This window comes from Polypterus senegalus, chromosome 4, assembly GCF_016835505.1.
Source record: "Polypterus senegalus isolate Bchr_013 chromosome 4, ASM1683550v1, whole genome shotgun sequence".
Lineage (NCBI taxonomy): Eukaryota > Metazoa > Chordata > Cladistia > Polypteriformes > Polypteridae > Polypterus > Polypterus senegalus.
Window position 1 is genome coordinate 188,708,227 of NC_053157.1, and position 24,280 is coordinate 188,732,506.

At 38.3% G+C, this 24,280-nt stretch overlaps 1 protein-coding gene and 2 non-coding genes across 3 annotated transcripts in view; all 3 read left to right on the top strand.

Annotated features, from left to right (window-relative positions):
- The window catches only part of ptcd3 (pentatricopeptide repeat domain 3), a 31,843-nt gene that overhangs the window by 2,836 nt on the left and 4,727 nt on the right, over window positions 1-24,280 (top strand). Inside the window, exons 2-21 of the mRNA XM_039751791.1 lie at window positions 1,373-1,431; window positions 2,058-2,094; window positions 2,174-2,219; window positions 3,406-3,474; window positions 3,613-3,717; window positions 4,857-4,980; window positions 7,555-7,664; window positions 10,042-10,121; window positions 10,695-10,782; window positions 10,884-10,944; window positions 11,302-11,384; window positions 16,165-16,309; window positions 17,155-17,205; window positions 17,791-17,880; window positions 18,493-18,521; window positions 18,640-18,746; window positions 19,632-19,710; window positions 20,134-20,224; window positions 23,957-24,042; window positions 24,132-24,280. Of these exons, the coding sequence (XP_039607725.1) occupies window positions 1,373-1,431; window positions 2,058-2,094; window positions 2,174-2,219; window positions 3,406-3,474; window positions 3,613-3,717; window positions 4,857-4,980; window positions 7,555-7,664; window positions 10,042-10,121; window positions 10,695-10,782; window positions 10,884-10,944; window positions 11,302-11,384; window positions 16,165-16,309; window positions 17,155-17,205; window positions 17,791-17,880; window positions 18,493-18,521; window positions 18,640-18,746; window positions 19,632-19,710; window positions 20,134-20,224; window positions 23,957-24,042; window positions 24,132-24,280 (1,689 nt within the window). The remainder of the gene's footprint in view (window positions 1-1,372; window positions 1,432-2,057; window positions 2,095-2,173; window positions 2,220-3,405; window positions 3,475-3,612; window positions 3,718-4,856; window positions 4,981-7,554; window positions 7,665-10,041; window positions 10,122-10,694; window positions 10,783-10,883; window positions 10,945-11,301; window positions 11,385-16,164; window positions 16,310-17,154; window positions 17,206-17,790; window positions 17,881-18,492; window positions 18,522-18,639; window positions 18,747-19,631; window positions 19,711-20,133; window positions 20,225-23,956; window positions 24,043-24,131) is intronic.
- On the top strand, window positions 9,827-9,966 carry LOC120529192. Its single transcript, XR_005633698.1, has one exon. It is a non-coding gene; the product is annotated as a small nucleolar RNA SNORD94 (small nucleolar RNA).
- On the top strand, window positions 20,904-21,045 carry LOC120529189. The gene has a single exon (XR_005633695.1). It is a non-coding gene; the product is annotated as a small nucleolar RNA SNORD94 (small nucleolar RNA).

Below are 24,280 nucleotides of genomic sequence, written 5' to 3' on the forward strand. Positions count from 1 at the left end.
CCAGACTCTACTGCGATAAATGAATTTCCACAAAGTAGGATTCTTTATTTATAAATCGAATATTTTTGCAGTTGGAGCATAGAAAACCTGTTTATGACCTAAATAAGTTTTTGAACATTATTAGAGCCCTCTGGACGTGAAATAACACCCTTTAGTCAAAAGTTTAAACTGTGCTCCATGACAAGACAGAGATGACCGTTCAGTCCCACAATTAAAAGAATGCAAACATTTCTTCCTCTTCAAAGGAGTGTGCGTCAGGAGCAGAGAATGTCTGAGAGAGAGAGACAGAAGCAAAAGCAAACCATCAAAAATCAATAGGGCTGTTCGGGCTTTTAAGTATGCAAAGCACCACCGGAGAAAGCAGCTGCAAGGAAGGGAGCAATGTGAAGGTATTCTTTCAGCATTTTTTTAGAGGAGTGTCCGTATCATGTACCATAAATGAAAACACCCTTTGTCAGCAGAAATCCGTGAACCAGCGAAAAATCTGTGATTTATTTAGATATGCTTACATTTAAAGTCTGCGCTAGAGTGAAGCTGTGAAAGTCGAAGCCTGATATAGTGAGGGATCACTGTACTTCCAAGTTGTCTTTTCCTTCCCTTTCAGGGTAGTGTTCATTTTGGACTGCAGCTGATTTTTTGTGGTGATATCCTGGTGCATCATTTTAACAGGGTGAATGTTGCACACAAAGAATGAATGAGGAATAATTTTTTTTCCCCTTATAAAACATACAAGGCTAAGCTGGTGGCTCCATTTCCAAAATCAAAAAAATGCAGCTTATCAATTTTGTCCGCACCATAAGTGAACATTGTTTACATGGCATAATAAGGTAATACATTTGATTGTATGGTTTACAGCTGGAAACTCAACAAATCTTTCAAGCAGATTGATAAGAAATATAATCAATGCAAGGCCTAACCTGAAATTTTGAGACTCTAGTAAACAAGTTAAAGCTGGAAGAAAAGAATTCGATATAATTTTAGTAGTGCCCACTTAAAGAATCTGATTACCTCTAGTGAGGGGACATTTATTAGAAATTATCTGAAATGTTAGGGGTGTTGTAGGGGTTTGTACCATTCAAGTCCTCTGCATTTCTACTTGCTTGTCAGCTGTGGAATTAAAGGGACATACCTAATGTGTTGATGGGATGTCATTTTTTTCCCTTTAAATATCTGGTACTTTTGCATGAAAGCAAGTATAAATTTCATATACTGTTTAAAATGTTGCCCACCAACCCCTTTCAAACCTGGACCACACTATTTGTGAGGGGGAACAAGTTTTTATAGTTAAGATACTCCCATTCCCCATGTTTTTGTTACTAAATATGTTAGTCTGTTATGAAAATGTCCAGCAATTTATTTTTTTTTTCCCCAGGAACTATTCCCTCAGTGCCTCATTATGTCGCTGCCCAATACCAGAGTCTACAAACGGAGGTATGTGAATTTTTTTTTCTCATTTCATCACCATAACAACTAAATGTTTTCTTGCTGCCTATTTTCAGAGTGCATATTTATTTTAAAAGAACTTACAAAAAGTGTCACAAAATGATGATGCAGGAATTGTAACACTGTGCTTTTCAAAAAGGTGTCAAAAATGACAATTCATGGGTACCCACCAAAATTTTCCTAATACTGTTTAAGTGTCATAGTTAATACTGTTTGTCACATTCAAAGCAAGAGAGAGAATTTCAATGTGAAACTTTACCTAGCCATCCATTTGCATCGGTTTCTGATTACTTCTCACTACATACAGTATGTTTTCTCCATCTTATTCCTGCTCAACTTCAATTAATGGGCAAAAAGGTTTTGAGAATGAATATTGGATAAGTCAGTATATGTATCAATACAAAATTATCAAGACAGTTAAAGCTTTATACAACTAATTACAAGCAGCATGAATTGTAAAAGTGGCAGAGAAGTATATTGCATTTCTATTTAAAATATTCTGAGATTTGGTGGTGTATATACCTCAAGGTTTTTAAAATGTATTACATCAGTTTATTGTTTTATGATTTCTGGAACATTTTAGTAACCTGTGTATGTGATGTTCTCTTTTGTAGATTTGGAAGAAATCATTGTACCAAAAAAGAAAAGCTGGTAAGTTTAACATTGATGTAGCTGATTTATTTCTAAACTATTTATTAATTGGTGTTATAAATGAAACTTTCTTTCCTAGGGATAAATTGGCTGTTTTGCAAGCTCTTGCTGGTACATGTAATAGGGTAAGAATTCTTTCTCAGTCTCTTGTCTTGAAATATATTTTGCATTTGCCCTTTATCTCGACTTATGGTTACCTTTTAGGATCAAGAGAATAATTCCTTACATGTTTACTGTAAAAATAGACTAAGTGCAGAGTAAGTTTTTAAGTGATGTTGGTTAATGTTTACTCTAAGCATTAACCTCTTGCCATTGTTCCCTGAACCTAAGATGTGTCTTTTGCATCTGCATAAACTGCATTTTTTATTTTCTGAATATTTTAGATCAATTGGGGCAGCAGTGATTATAGTCAAAAATGTGGATTTGAAATGCATTAATGTCTCAAAAGCAGGATATCATCTAATTTACAAAAGCGGAATATTTGGAATCCGACTACCTAGAAAGCTAAATGCTCTTGTCATTTTATTAAAATCCTCCTCCCATTATATACTAGTGCTATGTGAATGTGGCTTTACATACACTGATAGAAAGAGGATAAGAAAATTGACTGAAATTGCAACCTTTACTGCTAAAATAACAAACATGAAAATTGATGAACATAACAATTCAATTCTTCCTGCTTGTGTGTTTTTTTATCAATGAATTTTAATTGTTACAGTTGCTTTTTCTTTCTCAAATGACAACCTGTTGCACCAACCACTGTTTGACAATCTGCCCTGGCTTGACGCTCAAAGCCAGTGAGACTCTCTTTAACTGTGCCGTATTGTCCTATTCAAGACAATGTTCCTGACCATGAATGCAGCAGTTGTGATCAAGGGCAACCTAAAGATCCCTGTAGGGTTAAGGTCAGGTGAGAAGTAGGGCAAGGCAGCACTACGTATTCACTTTCAACAGAATAGTTTTGGTCACAGCAGCTGCACTGTCCTACAGCAGGGTCCTGCATCTAGGAGGTGTCTGGTACATCTTTTTGTAAGGCCAGCAGTATGCTGCCTGTCATTACCTGTCTTGTCTTTTATGCAGACATTATGTCTGCTGGCAGTTTCATCTGTCTGGACCATTTGGTTAAATTGAAGTTCTCATTAAGAAATATGAGCCTAAAGTAACATATTCTTAATATATTGTTGCTGGAGCCTAGACCTAGGTGCAGAATCCTCACATATTACTGATAAAATAATTTACATTCTTTTTAGTGAAAACATGCAATTTGATCTTCATTTGTTCATTTCTCTCCCCCCCCCTTCAACTTTATAGGATCCAACATCTGCTCACTATATGTTCCAAGATGACCCTTATCTTACTCCAAAAACATCTTTAGAATTTGTGAGTAACTAAGTTTTAATTACTTAGTACATTTTGGGTCTTGGTTTTCTCTTGATGATATTGCATCATTATGAAATATGAAGGGGGAAAAAAATGTGTTAACGCAAACTATTTTTTTGTGTCCAATTTCCTATCCAGAAATTATTTTCACTATCTCAAGAATCTGGTAGAAATGCAGCCAAATACATTATTAATACTAATCCCAGGTTTTTCCAGAGAGATTATGCTGAACCCCACATTCCAGTAAGTATAACTTCAGAATGTTTTCTGAAATAATTTAGTGATTTTTGGTGAACTGTCCTGTTTAGTCACATTGTATGGATTTTACCTAGGTGCTTTTGGTTTCTTTCAAGTGCCCAAAATGTTTTTTACAGACTTTCGTTAATCTGTTAGTGCTTATACCCTGCGGTAGACTTGTGTCCCATCCAGATGCTTCATGCCCTAGTCTTGTTGCCATTGTTGATAATATAACAATTTGAGCTTAAAATACAGTTTTACAATGAAACTGTTCAGTCATCCAAAAGTGCATTTAAATATGTAGTTGTGTGTTTTTAAATACTCCACAAACAAACAAATATGCAGCTGGTTTTATTGGTGTACAAAAATCGGATGTCTAAAATTTCAAAATGTAACATTCACTGATAATCACAAAGTGCAGATTGCAGATCTTACTCCTCTGATACTTTTTGGTTTTTTGAAATTATTTTCCTATTAGTTTAGTGCAAACATAAAAATAAAAACACACAGCAAGTTTCAGTTTAAACGTACAATAAAAGACTAACAATATTCCCTTGCATTGATTAAACACAACAAGAGACCTCTTCCTGACATTGATTTCTGCCTTGCTCTACCCACCCTAAGAACACAGATGAATGTAAACATGCTCTTGTATTGATTGTTCAGTGTTGTACTTCAGTTGGTGTACATGATCACAGTGTGCCGGAGCTTGTACTGGTTTATATGCACACAATTTACAAGGAATTCTAATTTCTGAAACGATTAATTACAAGAGCAACCATCTCAGCACTAACCAAATTTTACTGTTGTGCTTGTTTTTTTGTGTGTGTGATGGTATGTAAAATTCAAGGTGATTTTAATTTAAAAACTTATGATTACATTATTTTTCATATCAATAATGAGAACTAAATGCATCATTTCATACACCTAAAATTGAGATTCTTGTTGTGAAATGTGTGCATTATCATAATACCTCTGCTTCTCATTTTTCCCCTATTTTCTAGTTGAACAATTGTTCCAAACAATAAATCCTTTGTTTCTTCACAAATAGCAACTTTTTCCAACAATGTGTATTGCCAACTGTGTGTGTGTGTGAGTGAATGTTCATTTTAAAACTCTTTCCCTCCCTGCCTCCCCACCCACAGTGTTTGATGCCAATAACATCCGAACCTCAGATTAATGATATCAGTGAGGCTGCATTGGCAGAGAGAATTCAATTACGTAAGGTGAAAGATGCAGTGGATATTTTTGATCAGTTGTTGCAAGCGGGTAAGTTGTTTGTTTTTTTTTTTTTTTTTTTTTTGCCATTTGCTTATGCTGCCACGTTGTCTGTTGAGTTTTGATTAATAAAGACCATGATTAAAAGTAGTTGACTGTAATCCAAAGTATATAGAGCTAGTGATCTTGGCAAAATAACAATAACAAAACAAAGATCGGGGATGCAGGTCTCGCTGTCATTGCCCACGTGAGCATTGAAGTCTCCCAGCAGTACGAGGGAGTCCCCAGAAGGTATGCCCTCTAGCAACCCCTCCAGGGACACCAAAAAGGGTGGGCACTCCAAACTGCTGTTTGGCACGCATAAACAGTTAGGACCTGAAACCCAAACCCCCCCGCCACCTGAAGGCGGAGGGAGGCTACCCTCTCATCCACCGGGGTAAACCCCAATGAACAGGGTCCAAGTCAGGGGGCAATAAGTATGCCCACACCCGCTCGGCGCCTCTCACCGGGGGCAACTCCAGAGTGGTAGAGAGTCCAGCCTCTCTCAAGGAGATTGGTTCCAGAGTCCAAGCTGTGCGTTGAAGTGAGCCCGACTATATCCAGCCGGAATCTCCCAACCTCGTGCACTAGCTCAGGTTCCTTCCCCTTCAGAGAGATGACATTCCACGTCCCAAGAGCCAGCTTCTGTAGCCAAGGATTGAACTGCCAAGTTCCCCGCCTTACGCCCCCACTCAACTCGCACTGCACCCGACCTCCTTGGGCCCTCCTACAGGTGGTGAGCCCATGGGAAGGGGGACCCATGTTGCCTCTTCGGGCTGTGCCCGGCCGAGCCCCATGCGTGCAGGCCTGGTCACCAGGCGCTCGCCATCGAGCCCCAACTCCAGGCCTGGCCACCACGATAAGGTGGCGGTTCGAGGAGTTCTTTAAGAAGGGGGGACCAGAGGGTTTGTTCCAATTACAGAGGGATCACACTCTTCAGCCTCCCTGGAAAAGTCTATTGGGGGGTTTTGGAGAGGAGGATCCGTCGGATAGTCGAACCTTGGATTCGGAAGGAACTGTGTGGTTTTCATCCTGGTCGCGGATCAGTGGACCAGCTCAACACCCTTAGCAGCTGGAGGGTGCATGGGAGTTTGCCCAACCAGTCTATATGTGTTTTGTGGACTTGGAAAAGAGCATTTGACTGTGTCCCTCGGGGAATCATGTGGGGGGTGCTCCGGGAGTATGCGGTACCGGACCCCCTGATAAGAGCTGTTCGGTCCCTGTACAACCAGTGTCAGATCTTGGTCCGTATTGCCGTAATTTGAGCCCGTTTCCAATGAGAGTTGGACTCTGCCAAGGCTGCCCTTTGTCACCGATTCTGTTCATAACTTTTATGGACAGAATTTCTAGGCACAGCCAGGGCGTTGAGGGGGTCTGGATTGGTGGACTCAGGATTGGGTCACTGCTTTATGCAGTTGTTGTCCTGTTTGCTTCATCAGGCCGTGATCTTCAGCTCTCTCTGAATCTGTTCACAGCTGAGTGTGAAGTGTCTGGGATGGGAATCGGCCCCTCCAAATCAGAGACCATGGTCCTTGGCCGGAAAAAGGTGGAGTGCCCTCTCAGGGTTGGGAGCAAGATCCTGCCTCAAGTGGAGGAGTTCAGGTATCTCGGGGGTCTTGCTCATGAGTGAGGGAAGAATGGAGCGTGGGATCGACGGGTGGATCGGTGCGGCGTCCGCAGTGATGCGGGATCTGCATCGGTCTGTTGTGGTGAAAAAGGAGCTGAGCCGTAAGGCAAAGTTCTCAATTTACCAGTCGATCTACGTTCCTATCCTCGCCTATGGTCATGAGCTATGGGTAGTGACCAACGGAACGAGTACATCGAATACAAGCGGCTGAAATGAGTTTACTCTGCAGGGTGTCTGGGCTTTCCCTTAAAGATGAGAAGAGAAGCTCAGTCCTCTGAGAGGGGCTTAGAGTAGAGCCACTGCTCCTCCGCATTGAGAGGAGTCAAATGAGTTGGCTCTGGCATCTGATCAGGATGCCTCCCTGGCGAGGTGTTCCAGGCACGTCCAACTGGGAGGAGGCCCCGGGGAAGACCCAGGACACACTGGAGGGACTATGTCTCCCGGCTGCCCTGGGAACGCCTCGGGATTTCCCTGAAAGAGCTAGAAGAATTGGCCGGGGAGAAGTCTGGGCATCTCTGCTCAAGCTGCTGCCTCTGCGACCCAACCTCGGATAAGCAGAAGAGGGAGGGTGGATGGATGGATGGATAGATATTGGCAAAATAATCATTTCGGGGGGGATTTTTTTTAAAATCAGTGTGGCCTCATTCCTCCAAGTGATGTATGCCCTATGTTTATAGGTTAGGTAGAACATTTTCTTTTATTGTTGCTTTTATTTCTTTATACTTTGTCATTTACTTAAAATCTGATATAAAATGTCTAATTCACGATGTCTAATGTCTAAACGGTACATGTTTGTTGGCTTTTTAAACTGCATTTTTAAAGTCTGTTCCATATTTCTTTAGCTAAGATTATACATCCTCTAATTTTTCAGAAAATATTAGAATGTTCCATCTAAATTGTATGTACATAGACAAATAATTGATTAGATTTATTTTCTGTTCCATTGTGGTGTTCTTCAGGTAAACCAGTCTCTCTTGAATCTACTAACAACCTTCTAGACTTAATTTGCTTCTATGGAGACAGAGAGCCTGCTCAAGAAAATGAACCTGCTCCAAAAGACTCTGAAGTGGTATGTTAAGTTAACCTAGGTAATGGAAATTTGACCTTTCTGTAAACCAAAAGATACCCTTTTACACAATACTTGTAGTTTCTTTAACATTTAACAGTAAATATCAGTTTACTGTTACCATTTTTTTCTTTAAAATACTAATTGTAACAGATACTGCACGGTATCGGGTGCCCAAATACTGTTGACCAGTCCAAAACACATTATCAAACCTGAAAGTAAGGACTTCACTGTCTTTACAGACCCCTCTTTATACAGTGTACTTCATATTTGTGTCATTGGTACACAGAGTAAACAGGTTGTCCAAATTTCTAATACATGGTTGAAAACCCTTTGCTGGCAACAACAGCCTGAAGTCTTGAACTCGTGGACATCACCAGATGCCGGGTTTCCTCCTTTTTAATGCTCTGCCAGGCCTTTACTGCAGTGGCTTTCAGTTGCTGTTTTTGTGGGCCTTTCTGTCCGAAGTTTAGTCTTCAACAAGTGAAATGCATGCTCAGTTGGGATAAGATCAGGTGACTGACTTGGCCATTCAAGAATTTTCCACTTCTTTGCTTTAATAAACTCCTGGGTTGCTTTGGCTGTATGTTTTGGGTCATTGTCCATCTGTATCATGAAACGCCGCCTAATCATTTTGACTGCATTTAGCTGGATTTAAGCAGACAGTATGTCTCTGAACACCTCAGAATTAATTTGGTTACTTCTGTCCTGTGTCGCATCATCAATAAACACTAGTGTCCCAGTGCCACTGGCAGCCATGCACGCCCAAGCCATCACACTGCCTCCATACCACAGCATCTGTAAAACACAGTGCTTTGGATAATGAGCTGTTCCACACCTTCTCCATACTTTTTTTTTTTTTTTTCTTCCCATCATTCTGGTAGAGGTTGATCTTGGTTTCATCTGTCCAAAGAATGTTTTTCCAGAACTGTGCTGGCTTTTTTAGATGTTCTTTAGCAAAGTCCAATCTAGCCTGCCTTTTCTTGAGGCTTATGAGTGGCTTGCACCTTGCAGTGCACCCTCTGTATTTATTTTCATGCAGTCTTCTCTTTATGGTAGACTTGGATATCAATATGCCTACCTCCTGGAGAGTGTTGTTCACTTGGTTGGCTGTTGTGAAGGGGTTTCTCTTCACCATGGAAATGATTCTGTGATCATCCACCATTGTTGTCTTCCGTGGTCATCCAGGTCTTTTTGCGTTGCTGAGTTCACCAGTGCTTGCTTTCTTTCTCAGGATGTACCAAACTGTAGATTTTGCCACTTATAATATTGTAGCAATTTCTCGGATGGGTTTTTTTCTGTTTTCGCAGCTTAAGGATGGATTCTTTCACCTGCATGGAGAGCTTCTTTGACCGCATGTTGTCTGTTCACAGCAAAATCTTCCACATGCAAGCACCACACCTCAGATCAACTCAGGCCTTTTATCTGCTTAATTGATAATGACATAACGATGGACTTGATCACACCTGCCCATGAAATAGCCTTTGAGTCAATTGTCCAATTACTTTTGAGCCCCTGAAATGAAGGGATTGTGTTAAAAAAAAAATGCTTCAGTTGCCTCACAGTTTTATGCAATCGTTTTGTTCAATTCACTGAATTAAAGCTGAAAGTCTGCACTTCAACTGCATCTGAGTTGTTTCATTTAAAATTCATTGTGGTAATGTACAGAACCAAAATTAGAAAAAAGTCTCTGTCCAAATATTTATGGACCTAACTAATTAAGAAAACCCAGGAGCATTGACTGGTTTATGTGCTGTGTAAACTCCCATCCAAAGCTTTTGTATGGTTAAAAAACTTTATACTTCAATGCTGTGGCCTAGCTGTCAGCAAGTTAAATGTTTCTCTATATAATATATACACATATGTGTGTGTATATGTATATGTGATTTAATTTTTTTGAATAATTAACTACAAGAAAAGGCCAGCTGAATCACATCTAAATTCTAAGCTGCTTTATTGTTTTGAATTTCAAATACTTGTTACCACCAGGTTGTGTCTCCTATTGCTGCAATAAACTGGAATTGGTTTTGTTTTTGCTCGCCGTGATGCATAGGAACACTGTCTACATCTAGTTTCTGTCTTGTACCCAGTGATTCTGGTTTAGGCTTTGACTCCCTGTGACCCTATTGCATTTGAGAATGTTGTATTGTCGCATGTGTTTGGTAATGGCTATGATGATTTGCACAGGGGTATGAGACCCAGCTGTATATGAGGGCTGAGTGTAAATGCTTTATCTTGGTTTAGCTAAGCATGTGGCGGGCTAACTGAGAAAGTATTTGCATATAATTGCAATGATCTGAGCCAGACATTAATGGAACTAGCCAAAGCATGCACTTATCTTTGTCAATTTCTAAGTTACTTTTGATTTTTACTTATTGAGGAAGAAGACCCTCAAGAACATCAGAAGAAAAGAAAACCATGGACACGCAGGGGTTCAGAGTTGTTGGGTTTCACCTGGAGGTGAGAATTCCATGCTTTATCAAGTTCTAGTAAATTCTGGGGTCTGATGGGCCAGCATTGTGCAACTTAGAACAGTGTTTTATTTTAAACCAGGCACGTTTACCCACAAATGCATTTGCTGTTTGTATAGCCTGTGTTAATTGAGTTCTGCTTGTTTCATGAAGATGATGATGTGATAGTTGCATTCGTGGTTAATGATAAGGATAGAATAGGAACATTTTGTCCCACTATCTTTTTTTGAAATTTGTTGTAATAAACGCAATTTTTTTTGTTGTACAGTTTGTTAGAGGAAATGTCATACAGTAACAAAGAAAAATCTTACATTTTAAATATGAGTTGAGAACTTTCTCGCTTGCTAACATTACTGAAGATTAAAACTATAATCCATTTTTTTTTTTTTTTTTTCCTCACCCTGTATTTTGAGTGTGTGAGTGTGTGTGTGTTTCATGAAGTTTTAAACTTGTTATATGGAGGGCAATATACGGTAACTTGTATGAATACTAAATCTTTGCAGTTTAACAGATATAAGGTTTACATGTAAGCACAACACATTTCCTGATCTGTTTGTTTTAGAGATGATAACAATGCAGAAAGGATATTCAATCTTATGCCTGAAAGAAACGAGCGGTCCTTTTGTGCTTTGATCAGAGGAATGGTTAAGGTAACACTGAAGCTGTGCCTTTTTTGGTGGTGGTGTTGTGTTTTTCAGAGAAGACACTTTGCATGTATCCTTAACCCTTCTTTCCATTTTATTTTCCACAGTATGGTGCTTACACAAAAGCATTTAGCACTTACACAGATTTAATGAACAATCGATTAACTGGTAAGTACCTAAATTTTTTTTTAATGTATTGTTGCTGTCTGAGATACATAACTGAATAACCTTGGGGGCTTATTTATACAATGACTACAGGTTTCAGATTCTGTATACAGGCTGTGTTTTTATTTTTTTTTTTTATAAGGCATAGTCTAGTGAACATTGTTTTTTGTTTGTTAAATCTAAAGAAGAATTACTTGCAGGGTTGAGTCTGGTGTTACCAAGTAGAAGTATGATTTTTATACAAGTCAGTCATTGGAACAAAGGGTATTTTTAATTTAATTGAACAGTGGTGACTTTGTAAAGTAGTTCTGACATAAGGACAATATCTTTGGCACTAAATCATATAAATATGTTTCATAGCTGATGTACATACTTTCAATGCACTCATCACTGCAGCGCCTGAAGCAAGAGAAAAATATGCAGAGAAATGGGATCTCATTGAGGTGAGTTAACATTTGTCTGAATTCACAGTATACAGGCAAAGTAAAAAGCATGTGAACCCCTAGGAATGATCTACAGTGGTGTAAAAAACTATTTGCCCCCTTCCTGATTTCTTATTCTTTTGCATGTTTGTCACACAATGTTTCTGATCAACAAATACATTTAACCATTAGTCAAATATAACACAAGTAAACACAAAATGGAGTTTTTAAATGATGGTTTTTATTATTTAGGGAGAAAAAAATCCAAACCTACATGGCCCTGTGTGAAAAGTAATTGCCCCCTTGTTAAAAAATAACCTAACTGTGGTGTATCACACCTGAGTTCAATTTCCGTAGCCACCCCCAGGCCTGATTACTGTCACATCTGTTTCAATCAAGAAATCACTTAAATAGGAGCTGCCTGACACAGAGAAGTAGACCAAAAGCACCTCAAAAGCTAGACATCATGCCAAGATCCAAAGAAATTCAGGAACAAATGAGAACAGAAGTAATTGAGATCTATCAGTCTGGTAAAGGTTATAAAGCCATTTCTAAAGCTTTGGGACTCCAGTGAACCACAGTGAGAGCCATTATCCACAAATGGCAAAAACATGGAACAGTGGTGAACCTTCAAAATTACCCCAAGAGCGAAGAGACGACTCATCCGAGAGGTCACAAAAGACCCCAGAACAACGTCTAAAGAACTGCAGGCCTCACTTGCCTCAATTACGGTCAGTGTTCACGACTCCACCATAAGAAAGAGACTGAGCAAAAACGGCCTGCATGGCAGATTTCCAAGACGCAAACCACTGTTAAGCAAAAAGAAGAACATTAGGGCTCGTCTCAATTTTGCTAAGAAACATCTCGATGATTGCCAAGGCTTTTGGGAAAATACCTTGTGGACTGATGAGACAAAAGTTGAAATTTTGGAAGGCAAATGTCCCGTTACATCTGGCGTAAAAGGAACACAGCATTTCAGAAAAAGAACATCATACCAACAGTAAAATATGGTGGTGGTAGTGTGATGGTCTGGGGTTGTTTTGCTGCTTCAGGACCTGGAAGGCTTGCTGTGATAGATGGAGCCATGAATTCTACTGTCTACCAAAAAATCCTGAAGGAGAATGCCCGGCCATCTGTTCGTCAACTCAAGCTGAAGCGATCTTGGGTGCTGCAACAGGACAATGACCCAAAACACACCAGCAAATCCACCTCTGAATGGCTGAAGAAAAACAAAATGAAGACTTTGGAGTGGCCTAGTCAAAGTCCTGACCTGAATCCAATTGAGATGGTATGACCTTAAAAAGGCGGTTCATGCTAGAAAACCCTCAAATAAAGCTGAATTACAACAATTCTGCAAAGATGAGTGGGCCAAAATTCCTCCAGAGCTGTAAAAGACTCATTGCAAGTTATATAAGCTTGATTGCAGTTATTGCTGCTAATGGTGGCCCAACCAGTTATTAGGTTCGGGGGCAATTACTTTTTCACACAGGGCCATGTAGGTTTGGATTTTTTTTTTCTCCCTAAATAATAAAAACCATCATTTTAAAAACTGCATTTTGTGTTTACTTGTGTTATATTTGACTAATGGTTAAATGTATTTGATGATCAGAACATTTTGTGTGACAAACATGCAAAAGAATAAGAAATCAGGAAGGGGGCAAATAGTTTTTCACACCACTGTATATGTCTAATTCCCATATAAAACATGGTCGTATCTTCATGCCAGTCACAATAGTGAACAAACAGTCTCCTATAACTAAAGATACAGATTTTCAGAGAATGTTTGACCATATTGAATAAATCATTCAAACTGAAACTGAATTTTGGAAAAAGCGTTGCAGTCAGAGTTTAGCACACCTGGAGTCCATTTAATGAAACGAGTTCAGAGGGGTGGACTAGAATTACTTTGATCAAAAACATTAAAATTTGAGCTTTTGCCAAGAAGCACATCCAGATGGAAATCATGCCTCACACAAAAGAGCTGTCTGAAGAGCTACGATCAAGACTTGTTAATCTACATAAGGCTGGAAAGGGTTACAAAGTCATCTCAGATATTAGATATTCATCAGTCTACTGTTAGGCAAGTTGTCTATAAATGGAGACAATTTGGTATTGTGGCTACCCTGCCTAGAAGTGGACACCCTGCCAAGATGACCTCAAGAGCACAATGCAAAGTCAGCAATGAGGTAAAGAACCATAGAGTGACGGCAAAGGACTTGAAGTCATTGGAGCTGGCTAACATCTCTGTTCATGAGTCAACTATACGCAAAACGTTGATCAAGAAAGGAGTCCATGGCAGGACACCAAGAAGGAAGCCACTGCTATTAAAAAAGAACATTGCTGAACACCTAAAGTTTGCGAAAGAGCACTTTGGACACTCCAATGGTACTGGGAAAATGTTTTGTGGAGTGATGAAACCAAAATTGAACTGTTTGGGAGGAACAAGCAGAACTTCATTTGGCGTAAAAAGGTTACTGCATATCAACATCAAAACATCATCCCTACAGTAAAGTATGGTGCAGGGAACATCATGATTTGGGCCTGCTTTGCTGCATCAGGGCCTGGACAGCTTGCCTTCATTGAGGGGAAAATGAATTCACAAGTTTATCAACTAATTCTCCAGGATAATGTGAAGGGTGTCTGTCAGTCTACTTAAGCTCAGAAGACGCTGGGTAATGCAACAGGACAGTGACCCCAAACATTGCAGCAAATCCACAGTACAGTGGCTTCAGAAGAATCCACAGTACAGTGGCTTGGAATGACTCTTTAAGAGAAGAATAAACTTTAAAATTCCCTTGCATGCAGGTCTGATTTTACAGGAAGCACCTGGTTGAGGTCATTGCTGCCAGTCAGTTATTAAATCCCAAGGTTCAGATTGAATGCATCAATATTTTTTTTCTGTGTGTCATTGGCTATTGAGATGCTGTGGAATGACTCTTTAAGAGAGCCATAAACGGAAGACAAGCAAAGAATATTGAAGAGTTAAGGTAGTTCTGCAGGGAAGAATGGGCTAAAATTCCCCTTGCATGATGTGCAGGTCTGATCTGCAGTTACAGGAAGCACCTGGTTGAGGTCATTGCTGCCAAAGGAGGGTCAACTAGTTATTAAATCCCAAGGTTCACTTACCTTTTCCACTACCACTGCAAACATTGAATGCATTTGTAAAATAAGGACATGAAAGGGTATTTTTTTTTGACATGAAAGGGTATTTTTTTTTTTGTGTGTCATTGGCTTAAGCTCATTGTGTATATCAGTACCTGTGACTCCGATGAAGATCAGATCACTGTTTATGACCAATTCATGCAGTAAACCAGGTTATTCTGAAGGGTTCACTTACTTTGTAAAACATGCAGTCAATGTAAAAAGTAACAAATTGCTAAGTTCATGATAGGTTTCAGTTGTGAGTGGTTGCATGTCTCCAAGGTTATGGTTTAAATCCTAGCTTTGCCCTGTCCATGTTTTAAGATACTAGCTGTGCTTCCAGAACAGGTTGATGTCTTGAGTAAAACATAGACATTAATATTAGTGCTTGTAGTGCACCATTTACTGTAAAGTATTTTGAATACTTGTAACCAGCTTAGCATTAAATTTCTTTGTCAAATTTTGCATTTTTTGGGTTGAAAAATGTATTAAATCTTTCTACTGTAAAATGCAAAACGCCAAGTACAAATTCAGAAGTGTAAAATATATAGTAACAATACTAATAGTAAATAATGTTAATATATTAATGTCTTTTTGTAGTATATCTTTGAACGAGAAAACTGCTAAGGTGTTTTACCCAACACTCTTGAGCATAACAGTTTGTCTCAACAACAATTCTTTCAATCATGTTGTAATAAAGAAATAACATTTTAGGTAAAGCGGACCTTGGCTGTCAACATTCACTTTTTATTCCTGGCTGCCTCACAAGATCAAAATGAGCTAGTGCTTGTTTAGTTGAAGCAGGGTCAACAGAAACCCAAAAGTGAATGTCACTTTCATACTCGTCTGAATCTCTTTCAAATTTGCTTCATTACTGCTAATGAAAGGTTCCTCTGCATCACTGCTTGTATCACTTTCCAGTGCATACAACACCTGAATTGCGGAAAAACATTTCTTACAAAATGCCTTTTTGAGGATCGAAGAAGCATTGTCTGCACTGTTGGTGAGGTTAAGGCTCTGGCCTGACGCTTACGTAAGACACACCTACTATGTTGTTGCCTGAGCAACGCATGGGGCAAATGCTATGCGGGGTTAGCATTTGTATAGCCCAAGTAACCCTCTTGTCTCTCACTTCTGAGAGACGCGTCTATACGGTTGCCAAAGTGACACTCGGAACAACGCTTTTAGCACTATTTTCAAAGCCTGATTGACGCTTAAGTCCAATGCTAGAGGTGTTAATAAAATGCACTGCATTTGTCATTCCAGCAGAGAGTGCATCACAAACATTTGCTGTGATGCATTACTACAAATGTTGGTGATTTGCCGTCTGCTGGAATAAGACCTGTGCATGGCATACGTGTTTGCCATATGGTTGTGGATTCATAAAAGCAATGCTAATGTTGGAATAACAGACAAAGCAACTGGACAGACACACAGATGCCCAGAAACAAGTGGGTTATCCACAGTGCCTGTAGTGAGCATGGGTTGGTTTTGTAGAATTGTGGATTCAAAGGCAGAAGTTTATAACACATTGAATTGATAAACTAGTTTGATACTTTTATATTTGAAGGAATACAGTAAATGCATATTTGAAATATTCAAGTTCATCATTATTCTAGACTTGAGCTCCCTTAACGCAGAATTGGATTTGAATTTTCAGGAATTACTGAAACAGATGAGTTATTCGAATGTACAGCCTAATCTTTTGACTTTCAATGCTGTTCTGAGGAGCCTGAGAAAGTGTGGTCATCTAAGCAAAGTATATTCCCTGCAAACTGTTAAGGAAATGAAAGCACTCAATATTTGTAAGTATATGGTGGCTGCTTTACCTTAAATCTTCTTTCACAACAGCATGCTATTTCCCAGTTTGTTCCTCCCTTTTTTTTTTTCTTTTTTTTTTTTCTCTCCCCATTTTTGTACACCCAGTTAAAGTTGACGTTTGTTGCTGTCCTGGTTCATCTAGTTAAGTTTTAGTTTCACAGTCTCAGCCCATGACGTAAAAGTCCTCTAATAAGCAGTGACCCTTCCAGTCTAATAAATGAATCGGTCCAATTTAAACTGCCACTCTAACTGTATTGTGTATTTGAAGCTGTTTCATGAACTGTAATACAGAAGCTTTCAGGCAGTTTTCACACTTCTTTATGGCACATTTGTGGAAAGGCATGCATTTTGTGCTGTTTGTCAATAGGGTATTTGATAACCTCTTTTTAAAGCTCTGCTAATCCCCCCCACTCTATCTACAATGGTTAAATGCCAAACTTGGTTCATTATGCATGTTCTCCTGCCCTGCATTTTCCAAGTAATTTTAACAAGGGGGGGGGTTTACTCCTCTGGTAGTGATGGAAAATCCTATTTTAGTAAGATGGAAAATATTGCCATTTTAGAAGTTGAAAATGACATGGCAGTGCATTTATAATTATTTGTCATTAGTAATGTATTGTCACTAAAAATCTTTTGAATTTGGAAAGTAACATTTTTTTACCCCCCTTCAAAGTCAGGGGTTCAGATTAATCGCCACCTATCCTTTTGATTTAATGTGTGTATTTTAGTTTAAATGTTTAAATTAACCATTCTTGATGATACCTGGAGTTGATTACAAACTATGAGCATTGATGTGTTCATGTTTAATTTATGTATTTATTTTTTTTAGCACCAAGCCTTGCAACATTTGATTATCTTCTTTCAATACACTACAAATCTAGTAAGTGTATCTATTCTGTAATTCTCCTCTAATGGAATACATTCAGACTTCGTTTTAGTGCATCTGGGTTCCTTGAAGATGGGTGGACATGTAAAATTTCAAAGTACAGAATTGTACGGTATAAAAAGTTATTTGTTAGGAAGTTTTATGCTCTTTATTTTTAGTAATGACAAACATTTAAACATCATATGCATATCTTGGGCATAGTGTCAGGACTACTCTTAAGTTCATTAAGCAGAAATGTTTTTCCAGCGTGACACTGGTGAATTTTTAATTTGTATATTTGACTTGCAAGTCATTTAAAAGTAGGATGGTTGGTGGGTGGGGGATAAGAGGTCAGAGTATTTGATAAAGTCTGACAAGTGCTCTTTGTAGCAAATTTTGAAAAATTACATTTTAGGGCTGATTTAATAAAGTGTGTCCCATCCTCCCAAGTGCATCTCCCAGACTGGTGTGTGTGCGGAATTTTTTTTTTTTTTTTATAAATTAGACAGTTCTTGCTGTCATTTTTTAATTATGGTTTTTCTACCAGGAATATTCTAGAAAATATAATATATTAATCAGGAATAATGTTCTTTTTTGTAGTATCATCTCCTAGGAATTCAGCAGATCTCCTCAGTGCTGTCTTGGACGAGATTGAGGGAAAGCAATTAACTGTACAAGATTCTGATGATGGTAAGAGTGGACCGATTCTGTTGCTGTTAAATATGCAGTCTTTTTCATTTAACATGTAAATATTTAATGCTAATATTCATATTTCTAGTTATTGCAATTATGACATTAAGAGTGATGCAGTCTTGCCATAATTTTTGGTTGAAAATTCAAGATTTTGTTTACTCTGACCTTTTTATGTTGGGGATGAATAGGACACCTGCCTTTTCACTTGTCAGGCGAGTTAGATGTGTTACTTTTGGAAAGTTTTTTTTGTGATTCTTTGAAATGGAAGAATGAAGATTGAAATTTACAAAGGGACTGTACTGTTTTCTTTGAAAAGTCCACAAAAATCATTTTATTTGCCTCTAAATGAAAATTACAGTAGTTTTTAAAACAAGGCAACTGTACTTCAGAATGGTGTTTGGACAGTGGTTTATTGGGGTGGCTTCCTAAAAGGAGTACAATTGCGCTATATATAAAATAAGTTTTCCTAATGGTGCATTGATGGACTATGAACATTTTAGTAAGCGTAAAGTTAATTTTTCGAAAGTATAAAATGTTGAACAATTACATGGGTAATTTTGAACTGTTGTGCTACACTGAACTTTTACCATATTTTTATCCCCCTTTTAGTGAACTTCTTTGTAAGTGCAATGAAAATAGTAAGTTGGGTTTTTTTGTTTTTTTTTTTTTAATTTAAATGCCTGTAAAGAGATATTGGTGGTGTTTACCCCCCTTTTTTTTTTTTTTTTTTCCTTCTTCCCAAACACCACACACAAGTGTTTGAGCCTGAAAGAAGTGGAGATAGCTTATCGGTTACACAAGATATTAGGTGAAGGAGACAACTGGAAGTTACTGGGAGATAATTTCAATCAAAATGTGTTTTAGTAAGTATTTAACTGTCTGTGTAACAAAGTGTTCATTATTGTTCTTCACTTTGTGAACTGAGGTAATCCTACATTTTCAGTTTAGCACTGTAGTCCCTATGGTTTTTATTTTTGTTTATCTTGGTAAAGTAACTAGAGTAGGTTAGTGTTCTGAATGCAAATGTATATTTATTGTGAAATATTTCTGAACCGCTCCTAGTGGGTTGATTTGGTATTTTAATCAACGACACATGGTTTCCTGGCCTTTCACAATTCCCCATCCACGCTAGAGCAGCTTTAGAAGCGAGCAGGTGTCTTAAAGGTTTTGTGTGGTGCATGACAATTTTAAGCATCTTCAGTTTCTAATCCAAACTATTATGTAAATTAACTGTTTTAAAAGCCTTCTGCTTTCACAAACTGGCAAGTAGGCCAGCATTTTAAAAAGCTGTAGTCCTAAGTAACATTTCAGAGGAGTTCTTGATAAAACTAAATGCATATTCTAATTTTAGTGTTTAACATGGGGGGGGGAGATTAATAGTGACATTTTATTTTGGAGTGGGGACGGCACATTATCAGAGTCCAATACCAAGGCTAATGAGTTATACTTGAAATTATGCCGCCTTAACAGTTTTTACTGGAAAAATTACAGAATTCCATTGCATTCTACCTGAGAACTAGCCATAGCACTCTGCTCCTGCAAGTATGAATTTTACAAATTTCTAAGTACAGAATTGGTGCATATAAAGACAAAGCTTTGTTAAAAATGCAGAGAAAATTATAGAAACTAATGTGTCCATTAATGTGTGAACAGTTGACAGTGACCAACAGTACTCTTTGTAAAGCTAAACTTATATTCCTGGACTTTATTTTTTTTTCCTTCTCCCCACTCCCAAAAACTTCTTTCAGTGGCCATTTCTTCAGCCTCTTATGTATGATGGAAAATATTGATGTTGTGCTTCAGTGGTACAAAGATTTGATTCCTTCTGTAAGTAAAAAGTTAATCCTACAGTGTATTTTATTTATGCATTATTTTAAATCTGATCATATCCGTGTGATTTCTTTGTATATGTTGATGTTTGCAGCAAATTTAGCTGATGTAGATTTTTGTTCTTTCAGGTTAACTTTTTCCCCAAGCAAAACAGATGTGCAAATTGATTTGTAAAGTGAACAGATGTGTAATCCAGGACTAAGAAATGTTAAACACTTGATGTCCACATCTAAATGTTTAACTTGAATTCATCAAGCCCAATGCAACAGTCATTCTGTATCATTTGCTATTTGCTATATAAAGTGCTGCAATACAATCCGCACACTCACTTTCTCATTTTTGTGTGTGTATATAGTGTGTTTTTTGTTTTTTTGAGAAACGCATTTGTTTAGCTGCTTGTTGTATCTTTGATCTCCTCAGCTCTTTTACCCTAATTATCAAGGGATGAGGGAGCTACTTCAGGCACTTGATGCCGACAACCGTTTAGAGGTTATTCCTCACATATGGGAAGGTGAGTGTTGTATGTATTAATGATTTCTAATTTACTGTGTTGCAAGCCTCTGAATATTTTCTGAAGTGTATCAAACATAACTGTGTGCGTTTGTTGAGAAACGTTCATATCCAAATTTCAATCTTGGCCCTGTTAGAGAAATCTTGGGCTAGAAAAATGGGCAAAGACCTGGTGAGTCCAGCCTGAGCAGATTTTCACTAGAGCATTGATCCTCTGCCTTTCTTAGGGGAGACTACTATAACAATTTGTCGTCATTCCAAAGACAAACCGTTTCTCAAGTTAAAACATTACGACTAGCGTTTTATTTTTTTAACTTTTAATTGTCTGTCTACAAATTTTTAAGTGTTGAGAGTGAGTACTACATATTTTATGTAAGTGTGCATCATTTAAATTTGTTTTTCTTTGCATATAACTACATGACATATTGTGACGTACTTTGAGTTACATCCTTTTGTATAAAAATGTGCTATTGAAATGTTTGTTTTACTACAGAGGTTTGTGATTAATAAAGGCCCAGTTAGTCCAGTATCACCTGCTCGAACATATTTAGTTTCCTTTGTTCAAATGTGTGGCAGAACGAGATGCATTAGTGGAAATATTACCTCGTGTGTAAAGACGAGAAATTGGCTTGTGTTGAGATTTTTTTTATTTTTTTATTGATCATACAGCAACATAAAACCCAGCAATGATGATTGGCGCAGGGGTACGGACATCAGCTGTATCATGGGAGCTGAGTGTAAATGCTTGTTCTCTGTTTAGCTTGCATGTGGTGGCTTAATGGAGGCTCATTTATACTAGAAAAAAGCCATAGTCTGAGCTGGGTAAGTGAAATATACAGTTAGGCAATATCTAATTTTCATTAAAATGTTTAATACCAATCAATATGCAAAAGTCAGTATCTTAATGTTCAGCTCTTTTTAATTCACAACTTAACATTAAGTAAAATCCGCAGTCTCCAACACTCAAGTGTGCTTGTCACCAGTGTCTATATAGCATGGTGTTGAGGGGAATAGATCAAGGATCAGAAGAGGTAGTGTTTAAAATATGTAGGGTTAGCTCTACTGTTTGCAAATGGTTTGCGTTTCCTAGGCTGTCTGTTCAAACAGTACAGCATCTAAAGATCAAACCTGTTACTGCATTAAAAGACCATCCAGGAACACGCATGCTGTTTTGCCTCCCTGTCGGAACAGGTTCCTGGTAAGCAAAGTTCGCGTTGTTCGCATGTGCGCTCAAACTGGGTGCATAGTGTCTAGTAATTGCAGTGACCACCACCACACATGCACAGCATGTAAGAATGTATCCATCCATTTCTCGTGCTCCCCATTACAGATCTGTTACAAGCAGGACGTATACACCAAGCCCCTCAATTTTCTCTTATCAGTTATGGGGTAAAGGTCTTTAATGGCCATTTTATCATATTGAGTTTGTAGTTGAGTTTAGTATGTGAACTCAGCTTCATATTGACTGTATGAAAGTCTATTCTGAATGATTAAGTTACGTTGTGGAGCTATTGCATTCCATTTTAGTTTTCTGCCTTTTCCCTGCGTACTTACCATACTATTGCCATTTTAAGAAATGGCAGTTTTTTCCCCCCTTGCAGTGATTAACTTAACATTAACAAAGTTGTATGCATCAATGATCAAATGTTGGATGTATATAGAGTTAAAAGAAACCAAACCCTTTGAAAAGTTTAGGTAATGACTATTTATCATGTTCATTTTGGCTCACCCGGTATATAACTAAGAATAAAGTACCAGGTAGAGGCAGCCAAGTGGATTGGTGTGGGGGTCCGTTGACTGGCGTTCCATTGCAAGTTTTTAGTCGGCAACATCATAATAATAATTATTTGCATTTTATATAGCGCTTTTCTCACTACTCAAAGCGCTCAGCAATTGCAGGTTAAGGGCCTTGATCAAGGGCCCAACAGAGCAGAGTCCCTTTTGGCATTTACAGGATTCGAACCGGCAACCTTCCAATTTGTACATTGTAGCATGCCCTTGTCCAGTGTGCACCGTGCTTTCGCTGTTAAAACGTTCTTCAAAACCCAGAAATCCATCGTCACTACACAAACAGCCTTCCAAACACACTTAAGCAGTCCTCCTAATAGTGATGTCCCAAATCAAAAAAAAAAAACAATTCTTCAGTGGGTGGCTAAATTTAAACAGACAGGTACAACATTGAACAGAAAATCGTACAGTCCGAGGACGGCTTGGAGAACACCTGAAAACATCCCAAGTTGTAAGATGCATCAATTTTGCAGTCTCCTAGATGTTCAGCACGCAAACATGCTTCTGCTTTAGGCATCTCCAACATGTCTTTGAGAAGGATTTTGCATGAGGACTTTGATTTCCATCCATACTAAATGATGGTAGTGAAGGAACTTGCTGAGAGAGACTGGAAGAGCCAGTGCAAGAACATTCTGCAAACCGTTCATCAAGATGCTATTGTCATGTGCAGTGAAGAGGCAGCTTTCCACTTGAGCGCACGTTTTGCTTTTTAAGCAAAAAATGATTATTTGGCTGAAACAGCCTTTGTTTTGCATTTTAAGGCTGCTTATGTGAGAGATCAGACTGTTACCCGTTCTCAGTAAATTTATAACTGAGTTAGAATTACTTTTGTCAATGTACCATTCAATTATATTACATAGGGGTTGTACTAATGAGCACTGGCTTGCCTTCAGAATCCATGTGGATGACATGAATTCAGTGTCGGCAGATTCACATTTAGCAGTCAAGTATATTTTGCTTGTTCTGCTAAACGGCACGTTTTGCCAAATGTCTCAACACGGTACATGTTGTATAAATAAGTAGTGCTTTGTCCTTTTTTGAAACATTGAAACACTAAATTCTTATTTTGGCATTAACAAATGGAATAACTCATCCATGCTGGTGTAAACAATCCTTCCAGCCACTTCGGTTGACTCCTGCCTTGATGATTTCTGGCTGCAGCTGTTGGGCATACAGGACTGCGAAATGTGGGAGGACTGGCAATGCTAACTTTGGAGTGTGTGTGTGTGTGTGAGAGAGAGAGAGAGAGGTCCTTCTCCAAACCTGAACTGTATAGAAAATGAGCAAATGCTTGAAGTGATGGACATACTGTATTTAGAAGTGCTCACAGCAATTGAAGTATGAAAGCAAAACCGTTTATCCGGGACTGTGTAGGACACTATTAAATGTGATTAATCTTATTTTGATCTTCTTTAACACATGTAACTCTCTTGATCGGTAACATAATTTCTTTCTTTCTGAAAAGAATTATAACACTGGCCTGTGTGTGGTGTGTTTTTTTTTTTGTTTTTTTTTTTAAATAACAAATATGGTTCCTGCACTCCTAAGCCAAATTTCTTTTGTGTGAACTACAAGGCTTCTTCAGATGTGACCACCGCTGCATTTCTTTTCAACAAGTGTTGATGCAGTGCTGTAGCATTGCTATTCTTAGCCATTTTTACGTGTAGTTTCTTGTGTATTATTGTGCCTTCTGAAGTAATTGGTCTACTTGCAAACACATTTAGTGCAGTACTGACTTTCACTATAGTACAGATACTGGGGGGGTTGTGTTTTGTTTTTATATTTTAAAAGTTTTTGGTACTGTGACATCCCTACTGTAGAGTTTCTGGATTAGCTGTGGTCTGTGCAACATTATTCACAAAGCCCTCTGCAAAAATTATGCCATTAAAATTGTAATAGTGTATCACCATTATTGTAAGAAAAAGTAAACTTTAAACTTTTGCAGATATCAAGCAATTTGGACTTGCCACTAAAGCAGATTTGGTGGAAGAGGTCCTGATGCTGATGGCACGTGACAAACACAGTTTTGAGGTACAAGATGATCAAATGGTCCACCTGTTTTCTTAATTTAAATGATAGAGAAATTTTTCTTAATGGTGTATTTTGGGTGTTTATTCTAGGTACAGAATTCTTTCGCAGACTGTGCCGTATCTGTAATGTCTGCGTATGAAGGAACAGACAGTGATCGCTCTGCCCTGAATTGGACTTCTGGCAGCCTTGCCAATGTTGCCACACTTCTCTTGAGAGCAGATCGAATCCAAGAAAGTTG